General features: G+C 36.5%; 1 protein-coding gene across 1 annotated transcript; it reads right to left on the reverse strand.

The window, feature by feature from the left end:
* Window positions 1-1,995: 1,995 nt before the first annotated feature.
* Window positions 1,996-18,059, reverse strand: LOC128241441 (uncharacterized). Its single transcript, XM_052958369.1, has 10 exons — window positions 17,635-18,059; window positions 13,166-13,373; window positions 12,786-12,892; window positions 12,180-12,376; window positions 10,905-11,073; window positions 9,171-9,342; window positions 6,200-6,297; window positions 5,177-5,321; window positions 4,467-4,715; window positions 1,996-3,185 (listed from the first exon to the last, which is right to left on the reverse strand). Exons 1-10 carry the CDS (start codon window positions 17,740-17,742, stop codon window positions 3,040-3,042), a joined length of 1,599 nt encoding a protein of 532 aa, XP_052814329.1. The 5' UTR covers window positions 17,743-18,059; the 3' UTR covers window positions 1,996-3,039.
* Between the last annotated feature and the right edge of the window lie 3,432 nt (window positions 18,060-21,491).

Below are 21,491 nucleotides of genomic sequence, written 5' to 3' on the forward strand. Positions count from 1 at the left end.
TTTGTTAAAGCCTCATTGTTTTTACTAAATAGCCCAAACTAGCCAATTAAACCTTTTACTAAATAGTCCAAACTAGCCAATAAAACCTTTTACTAAATAGCCCAAACTAGCCAATTAAACCTTTTACTAATAGCCCAAACTAGCCAATTAAACCTTTTACTAAATAGTCCAAACTAGCCAATTAAACCTTTTACTAAATAGCCCAAACTAGCCAATTAAACCTTTTACTAAATAGCCCAAACTAGCCAATTAAACCTTTTACTAAATAGTCCAAACTAGCCAATTAAACCTTTTACTAAATAGCCCAAACTAGCCAATTAAACCTTTTACTAAATAGCCCAAACTAGCCAATTAAACATTTTACTAAATAGCACAAACTAGCCAATTTAACCAACATCTTTATAAGTTATTTTTAAGCATTTAAAATGGTATGTATATATTGTATACAACGTTGGCGCAATCACAAATCCTACAGTACTCCAAGGTACAACCAAGTTAAAATCTGATATGCTTGCCGATATAAATATTTTTAATATATCGGAATCAGCTGGAAAATTGCATTAATATTGTGTGTCATTGGTATTATTTGAAAGGTAAATACTTTCTGGTTATTAATGATGTCATATTATAAGGGATAACTTTATTGTAGTTTGTGTTTTATGTCCTCTTACTTTTACTGATCAATACCGGACAGGGCGTAGCTGGGCCTAAAAACTTGTAGGCCCGATGGTTCCACAAGCTTTCTTTCTAAATAAGAAACCAAATGGTGCAATTTCGGAGCATTCCAGGCGAAAAAAAGCACAATTACATCCATTTTATATGCACATTACACACACTTAAATTATATGCAATAATTACAAAATCAAGCAATAAACACCAAGCTTGTTTTGGTAACACATGTAATAAAACAAACTTTTAAATTGTTCAAAGTGTTTGAGCAGCTATTAGTTTTTATTGCAGTTTTGGTTTATTCAAATTTTGTCACTTTTTGTCTACAAGGCCTATATATAGCTACGCCACTGCCGGACGTCCATTTGCACATTTTGGTATCATTCAAATCGGAAAAGCGTGTTTGTTAAATTCATTTTGAAATAAGGGAAGCGGCTGTTTATATGGACTAGCTCTTTATTATGAATGCGGCTGTGCTTGAGAAAATTTAACATTTTTATTTGGTCTTACATCAAGGCAAACCATATGGTAGAATATGAACTGACATGATCACCTTATCGGTCTAAGGTGTGAAACCGTTTCGAAGCAAGGGTTGGCGTAGTATTTCACATACCTCGTTTTATGATATGCCGAGTCCCCTCGATCAATCATCCCGGAAGTAGAATGAAAAAAAAAATCGATATAAGTATATTGTCAGTGATTTGAGGGGTCCCGAGGTTTAGTTTGCAAATACAAGTCTTCAAGGATGTATATTCATGCATTTTTGACGTTTTTTTAGGCGGTAGACTAGTAATTCAAATCGAAATCAGGTTTCGTGAGATCTACTTTTTGACATGACAATAATGCTTCGGTGTAAAATAGTGCGAATGGAAAACCCACTGTTTAAGTACATTCATAAGATTGCAACTAAAAAAGAACGCCGAAGAATCCTAAATAAAGCTTTGCGAAGAATCGAGGGGAATAGATCATTATAGATTACTTGTGACGTAGAAAATAAAAATGTTTATATACCCTAGAACATATATATATATATATAGGTTTATGGGTTACTGTTATGACCCTAGCTAATGTTATTACAAATTCATCTCTTTACATAACCTCCTCTTAGTTTTTGACAGGCACATATCGGTTACAGTTTGAGACCATTCAAAATATATGTTGGGTCAGATTTGAATTGCCTGTGAACAGGCTTTCAGCCCTTTTATTCTATTTTATAAGTATTTTTTCTTGGAAAAAATATATATTATGTTCCCAATATGAAGTCATGGGATCCCATCACCAAGTATAGGAACATACGTATTCTGTAAAATACAACAGACATAATGACACTGTTATCAATCTTTTTTTATTTCTTTTCATGAATACATGAAATATACGGTTACCTTATATAACATACAACTTATAATAAGCATTAAGCGATACAAAGCTAAACTATAAAGATAAAATGAACGTCGTGGCAACAGCGTGATTGTTTCAAAGGCATTATTATGTACATATTCGCACATCCGTATACGTACTCGTATAGTATGTCATGCAGAAATAAAACAAACACAATGAAAACTACATGGTCAAGCCCAGTAGCAGAATATTCGAAAATAAACGGCAAGGAACCATGCGACAATGAACTAGAGGCACTGGCCATATTACGAATACATTCATATCGTTGGATTTAAAAGTGAAATTATGTTTTAACAGTTAATTGTGGAAAAATGATCATGTCCAGATAACTAAAACATAATGCGTGGTGGTTTCAATGACCGCGTTGACAAATTTTGCTCCTTTATAGTTATAAGTTCGAAAATTCATGTTTTATGCCTTTTTCTTAAACCGTTAGGAACGGTTTAAGCCATAAAACATTGATTTTTGAACGGAAATATGCAAATCTGCGATCTGATCTTTTGTCAGCAAACTTTTATCACTGGTTTGCAGATATATACGCAAAATTTTGCTCTTTCCAAGACAAAAAAATAAAAAAAAGTTGTAAAAATGGTAAATCTGTGAGAGTGCAGCTTTAATAGGTATGATTTAAATGTCCTACACATTTATGTCCCAAACTGAGGTTACAAAGAGAAGTCCGTCATTCGACTTTCGTTATGTAAGGTCTTTAGTCCATTATATGGATTGTTTCAATTGAAAGCGGTGATATCAAAAAAGTAAAGCTTTGACTGATTAAAATTTCCAATGAACATGTTGAAAAATATCTACCACAATACTTCCTCAAAGACTTTATCTACATCAAGGTGATACCAGTATTACTTGGTCATCCATATTTTGAACATTATTTTATCTATAATGTCCTCGGAATGAATTGAGCGATTATAAAAGCCACGGTCGTGAATTAATGTCACATCTCTTATAATAAAAGGCATGTCAGTTGCTTCTCGGACTTTTGCTCGCTGCAAACTCCCGCGCGCGTTCCCGGAGCGACTTCCGGAGGATCTTCCCCGAGGCGGTCCGCGGGATTTCCTGTACAAACTCCACCCCTCCCCGCAGCTTCATGTGGGGAGCCACCTGGTCTGAAATGTGAGCGAAAGGCAAACTAAAGATAAATATCCTGTCGGCGTCTTTTTAATAAAATAAGTTTTAGTAATGTGTTAAATATGCTTTCTTCTTATTCTTCTCAAAGTTTGTTTCGAAGAGATATCATATCGAGTTTTCTTTTGGAATTCACTTGATTCTCATTTTCAGCATGCTCGAATTGCTTGGTACTCGAGTACGCTATGCACTTAACCATGTGCGTGTGTAGTTTATCATGTGCGTGTGCACTTTATCATGTGCTTGTGCATTTTATTATGTGCGTGTGGACTTTATCATGTGCGTGTGCAGTTTATCATGATTGTGTGCGTGTACAGTTTATCATGTGCGTGTGCAGTTAATCATGCGCATGTGCACTTTACCATATGCGTGTGCACTTTATCATGTGCGTGTGCAGTTTATCATGATTGTGTGCGTGTACAGTTTATCATGTGCGTGTGCACTTTATCATGTGCGTGTGCAGTTTATCATGATTGTGTGCGTGTACAATTTATCATATGCGTGTGCACTTTATCATGTGCGTGTGCAGTTTATCATGATTGTGTGCGTGTACAGTTTATCATATGCGTGTGCACTTTATCATGTGCGTGTGCAGTTTATCATGATTGTGTGCGTGTACAGTTCATCATGTGCGTGTGCAGTTAATCATGTGCATGTGCACTTTATCATATGCGTGTGCACTTTATCATGTGCGTGTGCAGTTTATCATGTGCGTGTGCACTTTATCATGTGCGTGTGAAGTTTATCATGTGCGTGTGCAGTTTATCATGTGCGTGTGCAGTTTATCATATGCGTATCATGTGCGTGTGCACTTTATCATGTGCAGTTAATCATGTGCGTGTGCAGTTTATTATGTGCGTGTGAAATTTATCATGTGCGTGTGCGTGCGTGTGCAGTTTATCATGTGCGTGTGTAGTTTATCATGTGCGTGTGCAGTTTATTACGTGCGTGTGCAGTTTATTATGTGCGTGTGAAATTTATCATGTGCGTGTGCAGTTTATCATGTGCGTGTGTAGTTTATCATGTGCGTGTGCAGTTTATCATGTGCGTGTGCGTGTGCAGTTTATCATGTGCATGTGCACTTTTTCATGTATGTGTGTATTTATAACCGATACTGTACCCCTGTGTGTATACCATGGCATTATTTCAAGTCACCAAACATACAATATAACAACATACGTTTTAACTTTATGCACATGCTTTAATTTCAATATAATCTCAAAAATCGTAATACTGTGATTCAGTTAGAAAATGTTTCACACCTGCTACAAACGTAAGCACATCTTGTTCCGTTAATGTCCGTCCTGCCTTGAGTACGACATACGCGCGCGGGAGTTCTCCAGCGTCGACATCCAGCATCCCGACGACCCCTACGTCAGCAATGGCGTCATGGCGTAGCAGGATGTCTTCGAGCGTTGCGGGGGCGACCTGGAATGCCTTGTACTTGATAAGCTCCTTGAGTCTGTCAACAACAAACAGGAATCCGTCCTCGTCCTCGTACCCGATGTCACCTGATACGGAAGTGGTACGTGATTAATGTCAGTATATTTTTTTGTTTAAAACGTTTTTCTTCTTAAAGTGACACTCTTTTTCAAAATCAATATTTGCTGATAAACCTTTAACTTCTTACTAAATAATGCATTAATGGAAAATATTAATTACTGAAAAAAAAATGTAACCGTGTATTTAATAGCAAAAAGCGTAAACATATTAAATGATTGGTGAATGCTCAAAGATTTATTGTGGTCTACTATAGTCCCACAAGGTAGAAATACCATGTTTATGCTTATTTTGTTCAAATTAAACTCGGTATCCTTCATAATAACCTTTGTTTTCGACATTTATTCATCCTTTTTGCAATAACAAAACAATATTATTAATTGTGGTAAATCTTACCTGGGAGTAAGAGTGTATCTTTAAATGTATCCACAAAATAAGAACAAAAACACGCTGTATCACGACACGAACTGACCTGTTCTTGCCCATCCGTCTGGTGTAAATAGTTCCCGTGTCTGCTCGGGTAGCTCGTGGTAGCCAAGAGAGAGTTGCGGGCCTTTTACCCAGATCTCACCTTCCTCGTTCACACCCATGATCCGTCCTGAATCGACGTCTACTATCTGTAATATGAGATTATTTATATAACAATTTGACTGAAGCGCTCGATTTCCCGTGCTTGCAGTACTGCAGAGCGTATATTTGGGACCTAGGTCAGTATTCATAAAACATCTTCTTAAGTCATTTTCTACCTTAAGTCATGTTGCTTAACTTATGCACCAGTCAATTGTAAACACGGCCCCCAGTTCCGTGGAATAGCGGGGACTTTGACTTTCAGTCCAGCCAAGCCCGGGTAAAATCCACGGCCTGCCACTTAAAAGACATTAAATGTATCATCTAAGGAGTTATGCTGAGTATGGTGGAGTGAGCGAATTATATTACTTCATTAATTTTTACACAAAATGTTCTAACTATGATACACTCTAAGATGTAAAGTTTGAACATATAAGGTAAAGTCTTAATGACTTAGCAGGACACGTTTTTTACCCATTAATTTACTAAATATGTTCTAGCTATACAACGTTGCGCCGCTACATTCATTGTGTAGTTAGACACTTAAAGGCCTAGTTTAAGCCTTCTATAAGTCACCCCCCCCCCCCAAAAAAAAAACAAAAAAAAAACAAAAAAAAAAAAAAACAACAACAACAACAACAAAAAAACAAAACAAAAAAAACCCTGTGTACAGTACACAACCTCTGTGTATTGATCTGAATCTACTTGCCTTGATCCCTCTTATCAGATCTCTGATCTGAGTATCCTATTGTGCAATTTGGGATGTTTTATTATAGAAATGGACCCTAAATGGCCCTGAACCAATAAACGAATATACAGGAAATTGGCCCCTACTGTGACACCAGTGCAAATAGCAGTAGATGCACAGCAGGAGATTATCATGACATTTCCTTAAACTAGGCCTTTAATAAAGAATTATGGCGCTAACCTTCATTTCTACAAGCGGGAGCAGTTTGCCCACTGATTTGTATCTGGAGTTGTCCCGTCCATTTAGGTGAGTCACGCCTACTTCTGTCATCCCGTAACCTTGGTAACAACATAAATTTGGATTAGAAGGCATAGAGTAAAACAGCAATCTTAAAATTAAAAAAAAAAACATAGTAAAAAACAGCATCTTTAGATAAACTTGCATTGGATAGAACGTCATCTTTGGATAAGAAGGCATTGCGTAGAACCGCCGCATCTTTGAATTAAAAGGCTTTGGGTAGAACAACATCTTTGGATAAGAATGCATTGCGTAGAACAGCATCTTTGGATAAGGCGTAGAACAGCATCTTTGGATTAGAAGGCATTGCGTGGAACAGCATCTTTGGATTAGAAGGCATTGCGTGGAACAGCATCTTTGGATTAGAAGGCATTGCGTAGAACAGCATCTTTGGATTAGAAGGTATTGCGTGGAACAGCATCTTTGGATTAGAAGGCATAGCGTAGAACAGCATCTTTGGATTAGAGGCATTGCATAGAATAGCATCATTGGATTAGAAGACATTGCGTAGAACAGCATCTTTGGATTAGAAAGGCATTGTGTAGAACAGCATTTCGATTAGAAAGGCATTGCGTAGAAGAGCATCTTTGGATTAGAATGCATTGTGTAGAACTGCATCTTTGGATAAGAAGGCATTGGGTAGAAAATCATCTTTGGATTAGAAGGCATTACGTAGAACAGCATCTTTGTATGAGAAGTGATTGTGTAGAACAGCATCTTTGTATGAGAAGTGATTGCGTAGAACAGCATCTTTGTATGAGAAGTGATTTGTGTAGAACTGCATCTTTGTATGAGAAGTGATTGTGTAGAACTGCATCTTTGTATGAGAAGTGATTGTGTAGAACTGCATCTTTGTATGAGAAGTGATTGCGTAGAACAGCATCTTTGTATGAGAAGTGATTGCGTAGAACAGCATCTTTGCATGAGAAGTGATTGCGTAGAACTGCATCTTTGTATTAGAAGTGATTGCGTAGAACAGTATCTTTGTATGAGAAGTGATTGCGTAGAACAGCATCTTTGTATGAGAAGTGATTGCGTAGAACAGCATCTTTGTATGAGAAGTGATTGCGTAGAACAGCATCTTTGTATGAGAAGTGATTGCGTAGAACAGCATCTTTGTATGAGAAGTGATTACGTAGAACAGCATCTTTGTATGAGAAGTGATTACGTAGAACAGCATCTTTGTATGAGAAGTAATTGCGTAGAACAGCATCTTTGTATGAGAAGTGATTGCGTAGAACAGCATCTTTGTATGAGAAGTGATTGCGTAGAACAGCATCTTTATATGAGACGTGATTGCGTAGAACAGCATCTTTGTATGAGAAGTGATTGCGTAGAACTGCATCTTTGGATGAGAAGTGATTGCGTAGAACAGCATCTTTGGATGAGAAGTGATTGTGTAGAACTGCATCTTTGGATGACAAGGCATTGCGTAGAACAGCATCTTTGTATGAGAAGTGATTGCGTAGAACTGCATCTTTGGATGAGAAGGCATTGCGTAGAACAGCATCTTTGTATGAGAAGTGATTGCGTAGAACAGCATCTTTGTATGAGAAGTGATTGCGTAGAACAGCATCTTTGTATGAGACGTGATTGCGTAGAACAGCATCTTTGTATGAGACGTGATTGCGTAGAACAGCATCTTTGGATGAGAAATGATTGCGTAGAACTGCATCTTTGGATGACAAGGCATTGCGTAGAACAGCATCTTTGGATGAGAAGTGATTGTGTAGAACAGCATCTTTGGATGACAAGGCATTGCGTAGAACAGCATCTTTGGATGAGAAGTGATTGTGTAGAACAGCATCTTTGGATGAAAAAGCATTGCGTGGAACTGCATCTTTGGATGACAAGGCATTGCGTAGAACAGCATCTTTGTATGAGAAGTGATTGCGTAGAACTGCATCTTTGGATAACAAGGCATTGTGTAGAACTGCACCTTTGGATGACAAGGCATTGCGTAGAACAGCATCTTTGTATGAGAAGTGATTGTGTAGAACTGCATCTTTGGATAAGAAGGCATTGTGTAGAACAGCATCTTTGTATGAGAAGTGATTGTGTAGAACTGCATCTTTGGATAAGAAGGCATTGTGTAGAACAGCATCTTTGGATGAAAAAGCATAGCGTGGAACTGCATCTTGGGATGCGATTGCATTGCGTAGAACTGCATCTTTGGATGAGAATGCATTGCGTGGAACTGCATCTTAGGATTAGAAGGCATTGCGTAGAACTGCATCTTTGGATTTGAAGGCATTGCTTAGAACTGCATCTTTGGATTAGATGGCATTGTGTAGAACAGTGTCTCTGGATGAGAAGGCATTGCGTAGAACTGCATCTTTTGTCGATTAAATCGACAGGACCTATACTAAAAATCGTGTTTCACATCTAAGAGATACAGCAGAAGGAGAATGTTTCCCACACGCGTTTAGTCACATGCGACATGTGCATTTCAAATGACACTGACGCCGATGACGGAAACACTTTAAGAGTGCATGACAAAACCTCCTAGGACGAAATGCACCATCACGTATTGAACAGACGAATTAATCCCCCACCCCGAAAAATTGTGATTGAATTGTTACTGAGAAGACATGTTGTAAAATGTAATACACTTTACCCCTAAAACAATGTATTAGGTTAATAAATATAAACAACATTTGCTTATGCTAAAATTTGTGAGGTGGAGTTTGTCCGTCTCACACAATTCCTCGGCTTTTCAAGCTATACAGAAGGGCTAAAATCAACCCATTTATGTGAATAAACCTTTTCTTGCAGCTCAAATTTACCTAAGACGTGAAATAATGCAAACAGTAAACTTGAAACCAGGCGACTAAGATAATATCAAACACTGTGTTAAACTTTTTTGTTGAAATGATACTACCCTCAGTATCTAGTTATTTTCAATCGACTGTACCTTGATGAATACACTGAATGTTGAGCTTAGTTTTCACCGTGTCCTCAATCTCCTTGCTGAGAGGGGCCGCTCCGCAGATTATTTGTGTTACAGAGGAGAGATCGTAGTTGGCCACCTTCGGGTACTTGGAAAACAACACCATGACTGGAGGTACTACTTGGAGTAGGTTTGGCTGTAGCGAGAACAGTGTGTTTATACCACGTGATAAATTACGTAGCAAATGCTACGTCGCAATGCAACATTTTGCTTCCGTTTTTCATTTTCTTCACCATTTTCAATGAAACAAAGGGCTGCGTCTATAACGCTTAAAGAGCCCCGCCTTCGTTTCATTACCGGAGTTTGATTTGGTGATTGGTTTCCTCAAACACTTCGACATCTTTCCAAACTAATGTATTGACAGTGCTACATCAGGCGGCGGTTTACGAAAGTGTTTTAAGATGCTATATATTAAACTCTCAATAATGATCCAGTAAAAGACCGAAGGCAGGGCTATGTAAGCGGCGTAGACTGCGCCATGTTTTATTTAATATGATGAATAAATAGTAAAGTTATCTTTGTTTCAAGTTTTTATGTGAAGCAAAAAATGCCTTCCTACGTACGTAGCACTTATGACGTAATTTATCGCGTGGTATACACTTACTAGAGAATAATATGTTTTATAAATATAATTATTTGTAGTCGAAAATAATTGATTCTGTTTTACATGGGAGAATCGTAGTTGGCCAATTTGGGTACTTGAAAATATCGCCATCAGTGGAGGTACCACTTGGAGCAGGCTGGGCTGTGAATTTGATGTAGAAATATTCATGGTAATTAAATAAAAAGAAATGACAACAACTATGATCGATTTTAAGTTGGGAAGGTTATGGGTTCTTATGAGAAATCCATCATCACTATCACAGAAGGTACCACTTTTATTAGGTTGGGCTTAACGATGATTTGGTATATGTGTGATAAAATACGGCTTCACAAATGAGGCCATACCAAATTTATTCTTTGTATAACATTAACTGATTACCATGAAATTTTATCGATAAGGTCATATCCATGTGTTCTACATTTGACTAGCCATTTATCTGTGTACACTTAACACTATTTTCCTAACTAATCGTGCCTGATTGCATCATTATCAGCTCCTTCAATCCTTAAATCTGTTTGTTTTGGCTGATTGTGGAGGTATATGTATTGTTCATAACTTACGATTTGAAAGACGAAATACAACCCGTCCGATGAAGCTAAATTGTGGTATTGCCTTAGTCGAGGCTGACCTCCATTTAAGTATGTTTGACATCAAGTCATTTATTGTGTCCAAGACCGTTCGATTCGTTCTAGCAAACCATATCTGTTTACATGATAATGTCGTGATTGGACACCGGTGCGGCATCTTTATTTTCATTCGGAACTCCTCGGCCATTTTTATCGAAAACAACTTCGGATAAATATGGACAGTTTACAATGTCGGACATCGGTACACGTTAACTACGCTGCAAGTAGATCGCGTAGTAATTTCAATTTAGCAGGTAAACTTAATGACTTAACACTTGGGAATTTTAATTATGTTTGCATTAATACAATTCACTGACAATCAATTCAAACTTAAATCTACAAATTCAAGCTACAACACTACATTTAATAAATTCAAAATTTTACGAACTACTTCTAACGATGTACCGGCATACATCCGAGGTCGTTTTCAATAAAAATGGCCGAGGAGCTCCGAATGCTTTAATTTACCTTATATTTCTCGATGAGGTAGAGGTATTTATCGGGTTCAAACATTGACATGACGACGAGCCTTGCACCAAGATGATGGGCGTAGTAGCTGACTAAGTAGAGGCCATAAGCGTGGAAGAATGGCAGGAATACAACCAAAGTGTCGGCGCTTGTGTTCAGTCCGGCGCATCTGAGAACAATTAAAAGAAAATATGAGTTGAGCTTGGAGGAAGGGACATGCGAATTATAGATGATCAGGTTTAGGCCGAATACCTGGGGAAATAGAAGAAACAGGACCAGGGCGCTTTTGATCAATTTGTCGCAACCAAAAGGCATTATTGATTGTAAGAGACATACAGTCGAACCCCGTTGGCTCGAACACCCAGGGACCGGTGAAAATACCTCGAGCCACAGGAAATTCGAGCCAAGCGGTAATGCTAACATTGAATAAATTTGGTCCTTAACATCCAGTTCGAGCAAGCGAGAAAATTGAGCCAAGCGAGTACGAGCCAACAGGGTTCGACTGTATATTTTGGGCATGTGGATTATTTGTCATAGCTCTCCATTTAAACACTGTAGAATGTTACGACAACGACGTTCTTTTCGCAAAACCAGGGTCGTAGCTAGGCCAAAAAAATGTAGACCTGATGGTTCTCTGTGAGTTTGGGGACTTTATATGTGCATTACACACACTCAATTTTATGTGCAATGATTACAATAAAATCAACCAATACACCCTGTACGTAGTTTAAATAAACACCAAACTATAGTTAAAATAAACTAACTTTTTAGTTGTTCAAAGTGTTTGAGTAGCTATTAGTTTTTATTGCATTTTTGGGTTGTTTAATTTTTGTCATTTTTCAAAAAAAGTTGCAGGCCCAGGTCTACATGGCCTATATATGTAGCTACGCGACTGAACACCTAGTCACATACGTGCGAAAATAAGCATTGGCTCATATTTTCATGAGAAATAATCTGTTACACAGTAAGTGTAAGATTTGGTGAATTTAAGACGTTTTTTTCAACAACAAAAAAACAACAATCCTAGCCGGATATCCACTGTTTGCAATATGACATAACAAAACGAATATTACAATTAACACTCGCTATGACGTGGTCTTTCGCACCTCGGGAAAAGGTTCGAGTTAACGAACATTTGACATAACCGAAAAAACATGTCTCATTTTCCCCAAAATATTCGAAAGAAGTTCTGCATAATCGGAATTTCGAGATATCCGAGTTCGACATAGCGAGTTTCGACTGTATGTTTAAAATAACAAAAAATAAACAACTGACCTCTGTTGTAGGGTATTAGCCACGATGGAGTAGTGTGTCATACGGACGGCTTTCGGGAATCCTGTTGTACCGGAAGAGGACATGAGGGCCGCTACATCTGATTTGGGGTCTATATCCGGTGACACGTAAGGGCCATGTGAGTGGTCAAACAGGGACCGGAAGCTGGTGTAGCCTGGAGACTCCCCAAACATTATTATCTGCGAAGTCCGAGCAAAATGGTCACAGAAAACACTTTATGGCGACCAGTTTTATTGGATCGACATAAAGGTCATTATAACATAACGTCAAAACAAGTTATTTCATTGAGCTCAATGAAAATACGAATGCGTTTGGTTTAATTTTACACCTTTTGTATTTCGGTTATATCGAATGCTCGTTATATCGAAGTTTTTTTCCTGAGGTCGCCACGACTTCGACTAAGCGAGTTTTGACTGTACAATTTGCTGCATTTTTCAGTCTTCTTATTACATACATGATGGTTTTTATGACAAACATCCACGGTTCCATTTACATATGTTAACAAATGCTACGAACAATTCACTGCAACTTAATACGATGTTGAAAGATGATGATTCATGATTAAGGTTTAAACCTTTGACTACGTACCTTAATAGTTGGAAATTCTGCTGATGCCTCTTTTACCTTGGGTAAAAGTTCTGAAGTGGTCATGATAAACTTCGACTTACATTGCTTGAATACTTTCACAATGTCATCTGAAATCATGGTACATATATCTTAGTATGAGCTGTTAGGCTGTTTTTATAATTAAAATTGCAAAAAAATCATCATCATCATCATCATCATCATCATCATCATCATCACTATCATCATCATCATCATCATCATCATCATCACCATCATAATAATCATCATAATCATCATTTTAGAAGTAGAAGTAGCTATGCACCAACGACGATCTACCCCCCCCCCCCCCCATCCACCCTGTCGATGAATCTTTGCAGTTCAAACATCAATAACGCTTCTACCTTTTGTATACATTGGGTTGACTGGTTGAAACGTTCCCGCAATCAACGTGGTAGCGTAGAACGCCACGAGGTAGTCTGGGTGATTCGGTGAGACGACACAGATGACGTCATTCTTTTGTACGCCGAATGCCTGCAGCCCGCTCGCGGCGCTCTCCACCTCCATTGCCAACTTCCGGTATGAAGTCTCTTCCTCGGTAGTTCCATCGACCTGATGACATGAGATGCTTTTATAATATTAATGACTTTACTGACTAACACATTATTTCTGTGTGCTATGCACCAGTCAATTGTAACCACGCCCCCCCCCTCTCCCTAGGTCCGGGGGTATACCTGGGATAGCCGTGTAAATGGGCCATGTTTTTACATTTCGTGTGGCCCCGCAGTGCCGGGCGAATGCGGTGGTTTTGTCTTCGCACCAAATATAGCGGGTAATGGACCTTACCTAGGGTCCCTGGGGTGCGGGGGCATTTGGTGGGGATTTTACATGGGCTTGGCTGGACCGAATGTCAAATTCCCGCTAATCTTTGGACCTGGGGGGGGGGGGGGGGCGTGGTTACAATTGACTGGTGCATTACATATTCTTTAAATGCGTTTGTGTACTTAATCTCAAATGCACAATAGCTCCTTTTAAGCTGAAATGAGTAGGACAACTCCAAACTTTGATTTATAGTATAATGCATTATATATAATGTATACATAATTTTTGTACGTGTTTGTATATATATTAAATAAATGGCCAACAACGTCAGAACTGCTTGATATTTTAAATAGGGTGAAAGATTTTCAATGTTTATTAACGCAAATGATTTTTTTTTCTTTCACTCCAGGTATGTTTCTATTAGTCATTAAGTAGACTCTAACTTTAACGTGTCCGGCAATAAGACTTTAAGCCTGTTAAGGCAGCGCCTTAGTTCATAATATAATATTATTGACTTAACTGACTAAAAAATATTAGTAAGAAAGAGATTGGTCGTGTATTTAACATGCTTTATCATCACTTTATTTTGCACAGAAGACAAAAAAAAACAAAAAAACACGACGAAACCTTTAATCTAATAGGGTCTTTAGATCAAACATAAAGGCAATAATACTTGTAAATACAAATACATAATTTTGGAATTAAAATATTATCAAGCCGTGGTAGAAACCTAACGCCAATTCATTTATCTTTATCTCGTCTACAAATGTAATGCCCACAAAATGCAATGACCGTAACGTGACCTCAGTGTACTGAATGTTTTATTATAGCCCTGTACTATTAAGAGTAAGACAGTTTGATGTCAGATAAAAACAGAATTTGCTCTATATACAAATAGCTGCAGCAAATTAAAGGGACACACGTCTTAAAGCAACTGTGCACCAGATGATCAATTTGCAAGAAAAAAAGAAAATGGTCGAAAACTGACATAAACTTGGTATTAATGTGTACAATGCATTGAAACTTACTAACTGAAGTACCACATAGTTTACAATTTGTTTAAGTTTAGCAGTTATTTCGTATTTTTCCATTAAAAAAGACTACTGGGTATGTCTACCTAGTAGAATTCATTCCTTATGCGTGATTGGTTAGTCGATGTTATCACGTGATATTACCAATTTAGATATATAGCTTAAAAATACCACTCGTTTGGAATAAGCCTTGGTAGCACAGTGGATACTACACTACGCTGCAATATTGGCGACACGGGTTCGAATCCGGTCTCCGAATTTTTTTTTACAGTTTGGTACTTCTTACTATGATGATATCAAAGCGTAACACATTCTATTAAATAATTTGCCTGAGATTTGTTACAGAAAAAAACAACAACTTTTTTTGGTGCCAATCAGGCCCCAATATTACGAAAATACTCAAGTCAAATCTCAATCTCAGTCTCAACACTTTTTATCAAATTACAGCATCATATGATTCAAAATTGTAAATGTTTTACCCTTTTTAAAATCACATTCTCTCATTCATTATGTTGATAAAAGCATTGGTCAATAAGTTTTATAAAAAAAAAAGATGAGAGCAAAAATTGTACTTGAGTCCAATTTATTATTTTTGAGTTTTACTCAAGTACATTTTGTGCTGTAGAAATGTTGTTTTTTTAGAATATTGATCAATTATGTTTATCAACATAATGCATTTGAGAATGTGCTTTTAAAAATAGTAAAACATTAGTATTTTTTAATAATGACATACTAATGTCGAACAATGAGTTTAGATTGAGATTGAGATTTGACTTAAGTACTTTCGTGATATTGGGGCCAGGTGTTCAGTCCCTTTAACTTGTTAGACGTCGATAATTTTACAAACGTGTGTATTGTGAACAAATGTATGGTTGTATCAATGCAAACTCGTCATAAGGCGTTCAAATAAAATGTTTTTGGTTTAAAATATTTTAAAAATGTGACATAAAAAGCGACAAATTGTTTTTTTTTTCGATATAAAAAGTGATATAATATTAAGCTAAAATTTACATACAAGAAGTAACTGTCGGTTAGTGCTTGGAGTTTGTTTGTATAAAAATAATGAAAATCTCAACTGAAACAAATCTAGTGGGAAATATATCGCCAATATTAAATCTTTAAGAGGGTCCCCGTAAGTATGAGGAATGTTAGCCGGCGGTTTCTCACACAAAAGACGTTTGCTCTGGAACTTAAATTTCTACAAATTTATACGGCTATAGGAAACGGGACGAGATTAAACTAGATTCGCGTAGTGATTTAAATATAGCATTTAAACCTAAGGTCTCTACTCTTGGGAATCTTAGTTATTTATGCAATAATAACTTCACTGGCAATCAATTTAAATTAGGTAATACAAAATACACGTTAACACACTACACTTAATTATTAAATATTTTTTATTAACTATTTCTACCGATGTACCAGCATATATCCGAGGCTATTTCCGTGGAAAATGGCCGAAAAGTTCGAATTGAGATTGTAATGTACTATATAAGATATAATTAAAGATATAGTTGTTTAACATGGAAGTTTGTCTCATTTATTTTCTATGATTAATTATTATAAATTAATGTCTCACCATAATGGAGGCAATAAAGAGTGTCTCTCGTATACATTATTCGAAATGTTTCATTTACATGCATTGTTTCATTTCATAGAGTTGCTTATTTGGTATATGCAAATACGAAACTCATTACAACACAGTGATTTTCCCTATTTGCAATACTATATTTTGAATAAGGAGTTCGGAAAGAAATAAGGCCTAAAAAATATGTCTGTTTCGAGTAACCCGATCCTACCTATAAAAATGCGCCGACCCTAACTATTTTTTTCCGTTTCTGAGCAAAAAAATATTCGTTAGCGAATAGAGAGTTACGAAGGGCGGATAAATGGGAATTGGACGATCAGAATTATTGTTTATATGATAAAACAAAGTCAGGCAATGACAGTAATGTAGGAAAGACTGCCATGTGCAAGGAAACACTCTGAACTTACGACCGATTTTGAATTTTTTTTTTTTTTTTTAAATCCCTACCTACCCTACCTAAATATTGGGAAGGTTACCCTAAACAAACATTTTTTTTTGGAACTCTACCGGCGGTAGGTGAAATATACCGCTTTTGAGACCTTCTAACGTCATAACGCTTTCCCGTCAAAATCTACCGACAATTTGAGCTTTTAAAAAAAGCTCAAAATTATATCAAATTGGCCTTAAATTTACTTTTAAAAACAACCATGCTAAAATACCATACTGTCACGTTAAAGTAAACAACTTGTCAAATCACTTCACACTCCGGCCTAGATCGTTGCTAGGTTACCAGTACGGTACAAAAAAGACTAATTAGCATTCTTTGTTAATTAGCATTAATCAGAATTTTTGTAAATATCAAAGACATTATAGAACTGTCAAAACACTAAAGAAAACAACATTTCCAAGGTGTTATTAATTATTTAGTGTATACAATTTTACGACATTTTGGCGGGAACATTGACATACACAATTCTGCAGTCGTCTGCACTTACACTCCGACCTGTTTTTGCAGTCTGATTTGATAGTTTAGCAGCTGTTCTAAATATAAACTTGTTTTTACAAGTCAGAGGTAATATCCGTCTGTTTCTCAATCAAAAACAGTAACATATAACAAGTCTTTTAAGCATGACATATTTTATGCGTATTTTCCGAAAATCTAAAAACAGTAACAAATATCAAGATTTTGCTTACATTGTCTCCATCATTGTTTTTGACTGAAAATTAAAGGAATTAAAACACTCCGAAATCATTCTGGTAAACGGACATTTGCCCCCCCGGACATTTGCCCCCCCGGATGTATTCTACCGCTTTTGAACCAAAACTACCGCTTTTGAGACCTAAATCCACCTCTCTGTCATTGCCAAAGGTTCACAAGTAACTTATAATTTAGTGATCGGCATGGTGATAGCTCACAATTAGTAGTTATAAAGGAAGAAGAAGACATTTATGCACTTTCCATTTTTAGCAACAAAAACAACACAAGTCTTACTATTGCAACAGAGTCACCGAACGTCTTCATCCTGTCCAGTAGAAATTGCCCCATGTTTATGACGGGAATATCGTCAAGGGTCAATTTAGAATGTCCAGACATCGCCATTATTTTCACTTATCCAAGATTTTCTATAATTTCAATGATTTTTGCACGAAAATTTAAACCTTCGAAATGTGCAATTTCTGTTTAGCAACTACCTGTATTTTATGCACAATTGTATAGTGCAAACTCCAATCGCTGCACGTTTTGATAAAAAACCAACAGAACAAACTGTATAGTATATTGCAACACATAAATCTTTATCTAATCGTGTCCTTTAGACAGAAATATAGCGTACATTCGAGTTCATTCAAGGTGTCAAATACATAAAAGTTTGTATTTCATTTTATCCACTGATCAAGTTAACAAATCACAACCGTGAAACCAGGTCATCGCCCGCTACAAAGAAGAATCCGCTGCTCCGATTACGTAACTTGATAACTTTAAGGCCATGACTTTAAATTGCGTTTCCCGACCGACTCTCAAAACAATATACCGATTGCTTTTGACCTGTTCGATGGTCTTTTTTATAACGGAATTAAGTAAGTTCAAAACCTACCCTTGCCTACATTTAAACACTTGGGTAGCTATATATACTCGTTTCCGCAAAACACCCTACGCTCGGGTCGGAATAAACCTATCTTACACTCTCGGCCATGGAAGATACTTATAATCTTCCTAATAGGAGATATGCATTTGATATGCAAATATGATATGTGATTCGCAATTCTAGTAGAGCATTACAAATATGTACAAAAAGTTTTCATAAAGGGGGATAATACTACCCTATGTACTGTTCTTTGAAAAACAACAACAGAAATAAACAACATGATAAACCATGGCTCTATTAGTCCCGTCATATCGTAATGAAATGTTATTAAATTGGGCACTTTTGGTTAAAATTATGAGACTTTCCCTGAAAACACATAGGCATGTTATGGTTAAAAAAAGCACAGGGCCCACCTAAATTTCGTCCAAGATGGCCGCCAAAATCCAAGATGGCCGCAATCACCCTTCATGCTATAAAGAGAAATTGTCATAAAAAATAAGTTGTTATATTACCTCAGTAAATACATTTTTTGACTTTACAATTTAGTCAAAATATTACAAAGAAACACTATAAAATAGAAATATTAGGTGTTTCTTTTATAGAATAAGCTTTTTGTATCCATGGCAGCCATTTTCCACCGACAAGATTTGTTCGCTAATGTGATTGACCAAAATCCTGTTTTTCTTCTTACAGTACAATTATTTTGTATATTTGTTCTCTAAGTATGTATAGAATACATGTATATGTTGTCAATAGTGTCTGTTTTAGAAAATAAAACAATTCCAATTGCAACAAAAAGCTTCTTTCATCTAATGCTTATAATCATTACTTGAAATGCCTATACAAAATAATGGAATGACACCCAATTGTGGCATTTTCATTCATTGACCCTGATAGGGCCTTGACCATATCCTTGAAGTAGTCAATGCAGCATGTAATTTTAAGGTACGTATATAAATAATATACATTGAAATAAACAGAAATATCTTTTTAAATGGGTGTCATCCTTGGAGATGGAAAATACTCATTTAGATAATCATGGTGGACATCTTGAACGCCATCTTGTATTTCCCGGTCATCATCATACATAGGTTACACAAAATTAAGTTAAAAAACGTCTGCAATACTGCAACACTGTAAATGTAACATTTCGTCGTTTTAAGTATAATATTATACAAGTATAAGGTTCTTTGCTGTAAAAACCGGTATAATAATCATTTTTAAGGATGTCATGATTGCCTTGGTAACACAAACATTTCAATGAGTATATATATGAATTTTCAAACAGTTCAGTTTCAACATCTTTATAACTATTTAATGTCACTAAAGAGGGCATTTATTCAAGTACCAGGTTGCACCACAGCTATATATAACATAATTATGGCGACCATCTTGAATTTTGCCAGCCATTTTGATAAATCTAGATTTGGCCTTGTGTTTTTTGGATCATATGCATATTTTATGGAAGCGTGTTCTACAAAGTTTCAAATTTTAACCGACTGTGCACATTTTTTAATCACAATAGCAACCGAGTTCATGCTCAAAAAGGTATTTCAGTCTAATAAAAATGAATAGAGGATTGATAGCAATTGAATAATGTAACGTTTATCATTAAATTGAACCCAGTGATTTTATATTTTGCAAAGTTTCGCTCCTCATTACCATGCAATAGTATCTAACATATATATTCTCGAAAATGTTCTTTAATTTGATTAAACATATTTTGTAAATTATTTTTTTCCTGTTAATTGTTGTTTACGTGAATGGCTAAACAGGATTCACTTTCGCATACGGTCTTATTTTTTTGCGAATGTATAGAAGATTTTAATCATATGCATGAGTTAAACATCTCATCGCATATTTGTTCTCGCATCATCTTACAATATTAGCATGTCTCAGTGTAAGATATAACGCCATAATATTAAATGATCAGGGACGCATGGAATCCGAATCTCTGCTGAAATATACTGGTGGAATGCCTTACCATTGTATGCAAGTAAACGTAGCAAAGCGTGCTCGTCTATCAGGACATACAAGCCCGACAGTAGTGCCCCTTTTCGCAAGGAAGAGACAGACAATTCGTAGCGCACAAAACGCGATTTCGAACAGTAGGTTTTTAGCACATCAAAGCTAAGATTTAATTGGTCGGTCGATGTGATGTAATAAGTTCCACGTAAATATGTGAAAGGATAACTTAAAAGCTTAATGTATGTTCATAGTACGTATGTTTACTTGGTTGGTAATATGCAAATTAGCAAAGCCCGGGCTCCGTGTGGATTGAGAATTGTATATAAAGACCAGTCGACCCCTTCAGGGTCAAGCATGCTTTTCTCTGAAGGGTCTTTGACGTCGCACGCTACAATTGTATATAACTACACAATTCATATCATTAAATAGACTATACAACAAATATAGGGTATTTTATCATGAGAATCCCTGTGGGTACAAATATGTATTGCCATCAATAAATTTCAGAGTTTCACTCTATTCTTGAGTATATTTTTGGACAGAAGAACAGTTATGAATACATTCATTTTAAGGGAGACAATAAGGGAACAGTTGGTAATAGAGTTATCGTTCTTGATGAGCATGAGTGAAACATACAATGCCCTTCATTTTTTCTAAATTTTAAGCATGTTTTCTAATACGCACGCACGCACACGCACACACATAACTATATTGCTGCTTAGACGTCATTCATTTAAAATAAAAAATGGTTGAAAAGTAAGCTGATTTGATGAATTTGCATCTGACAGCTTACAAGGGGCAATTATATAAATCTGTCACTATTTAAGTTTTAGTTACATCACTTGTCATAAAAGAGCGTATTGCAACTGTGAGCAAACTTCATTAAGTTTGAAGTTGAAAATGGTTCAAAAGTTAACTAAGCAAACACTCCCCAACCCTATTGTCAAACAAGAGGGCCATGATGGCCCTAAATCGCTCACCTGAGTAAAAGAGTTTAACCTTTGTTATCAATATAGCTTGATATTTGTTTTCAAAGAATATTGAAAAACATACTGGTCAAACATGTTGCCTGGATAATCACTGACAGGACTTGTCCCAGTTGCCTGCACACTGACAGGACTTGTCACAGTTTCCTGCACACTGACAGGACTTGGTGAATGACTGCACGCTGACAGGACTTTGTTTAGTTGTCTTCACTCTGACAGGACTTGATAATTGACTGCAAACTGACAGCACTTGGTACAGATACCTGCACACTGACAGGACTTTTTCAGTTGCCTGCACACTGACAGGACTT

Source organism: Mya arenaria, chromosome 7 (genome assembly GCF_026914265.1).
Source record: "Mya arenaria isolate MELC-2E11 chromosome 7, ASM2691426v1".
NCBI classification, from domain to species: domain Eukaryota; kingdom Metazoa; phylum Mollusca; class Bivalvia; order Myida; family Myidae; genus Mya; species Mya arenaria.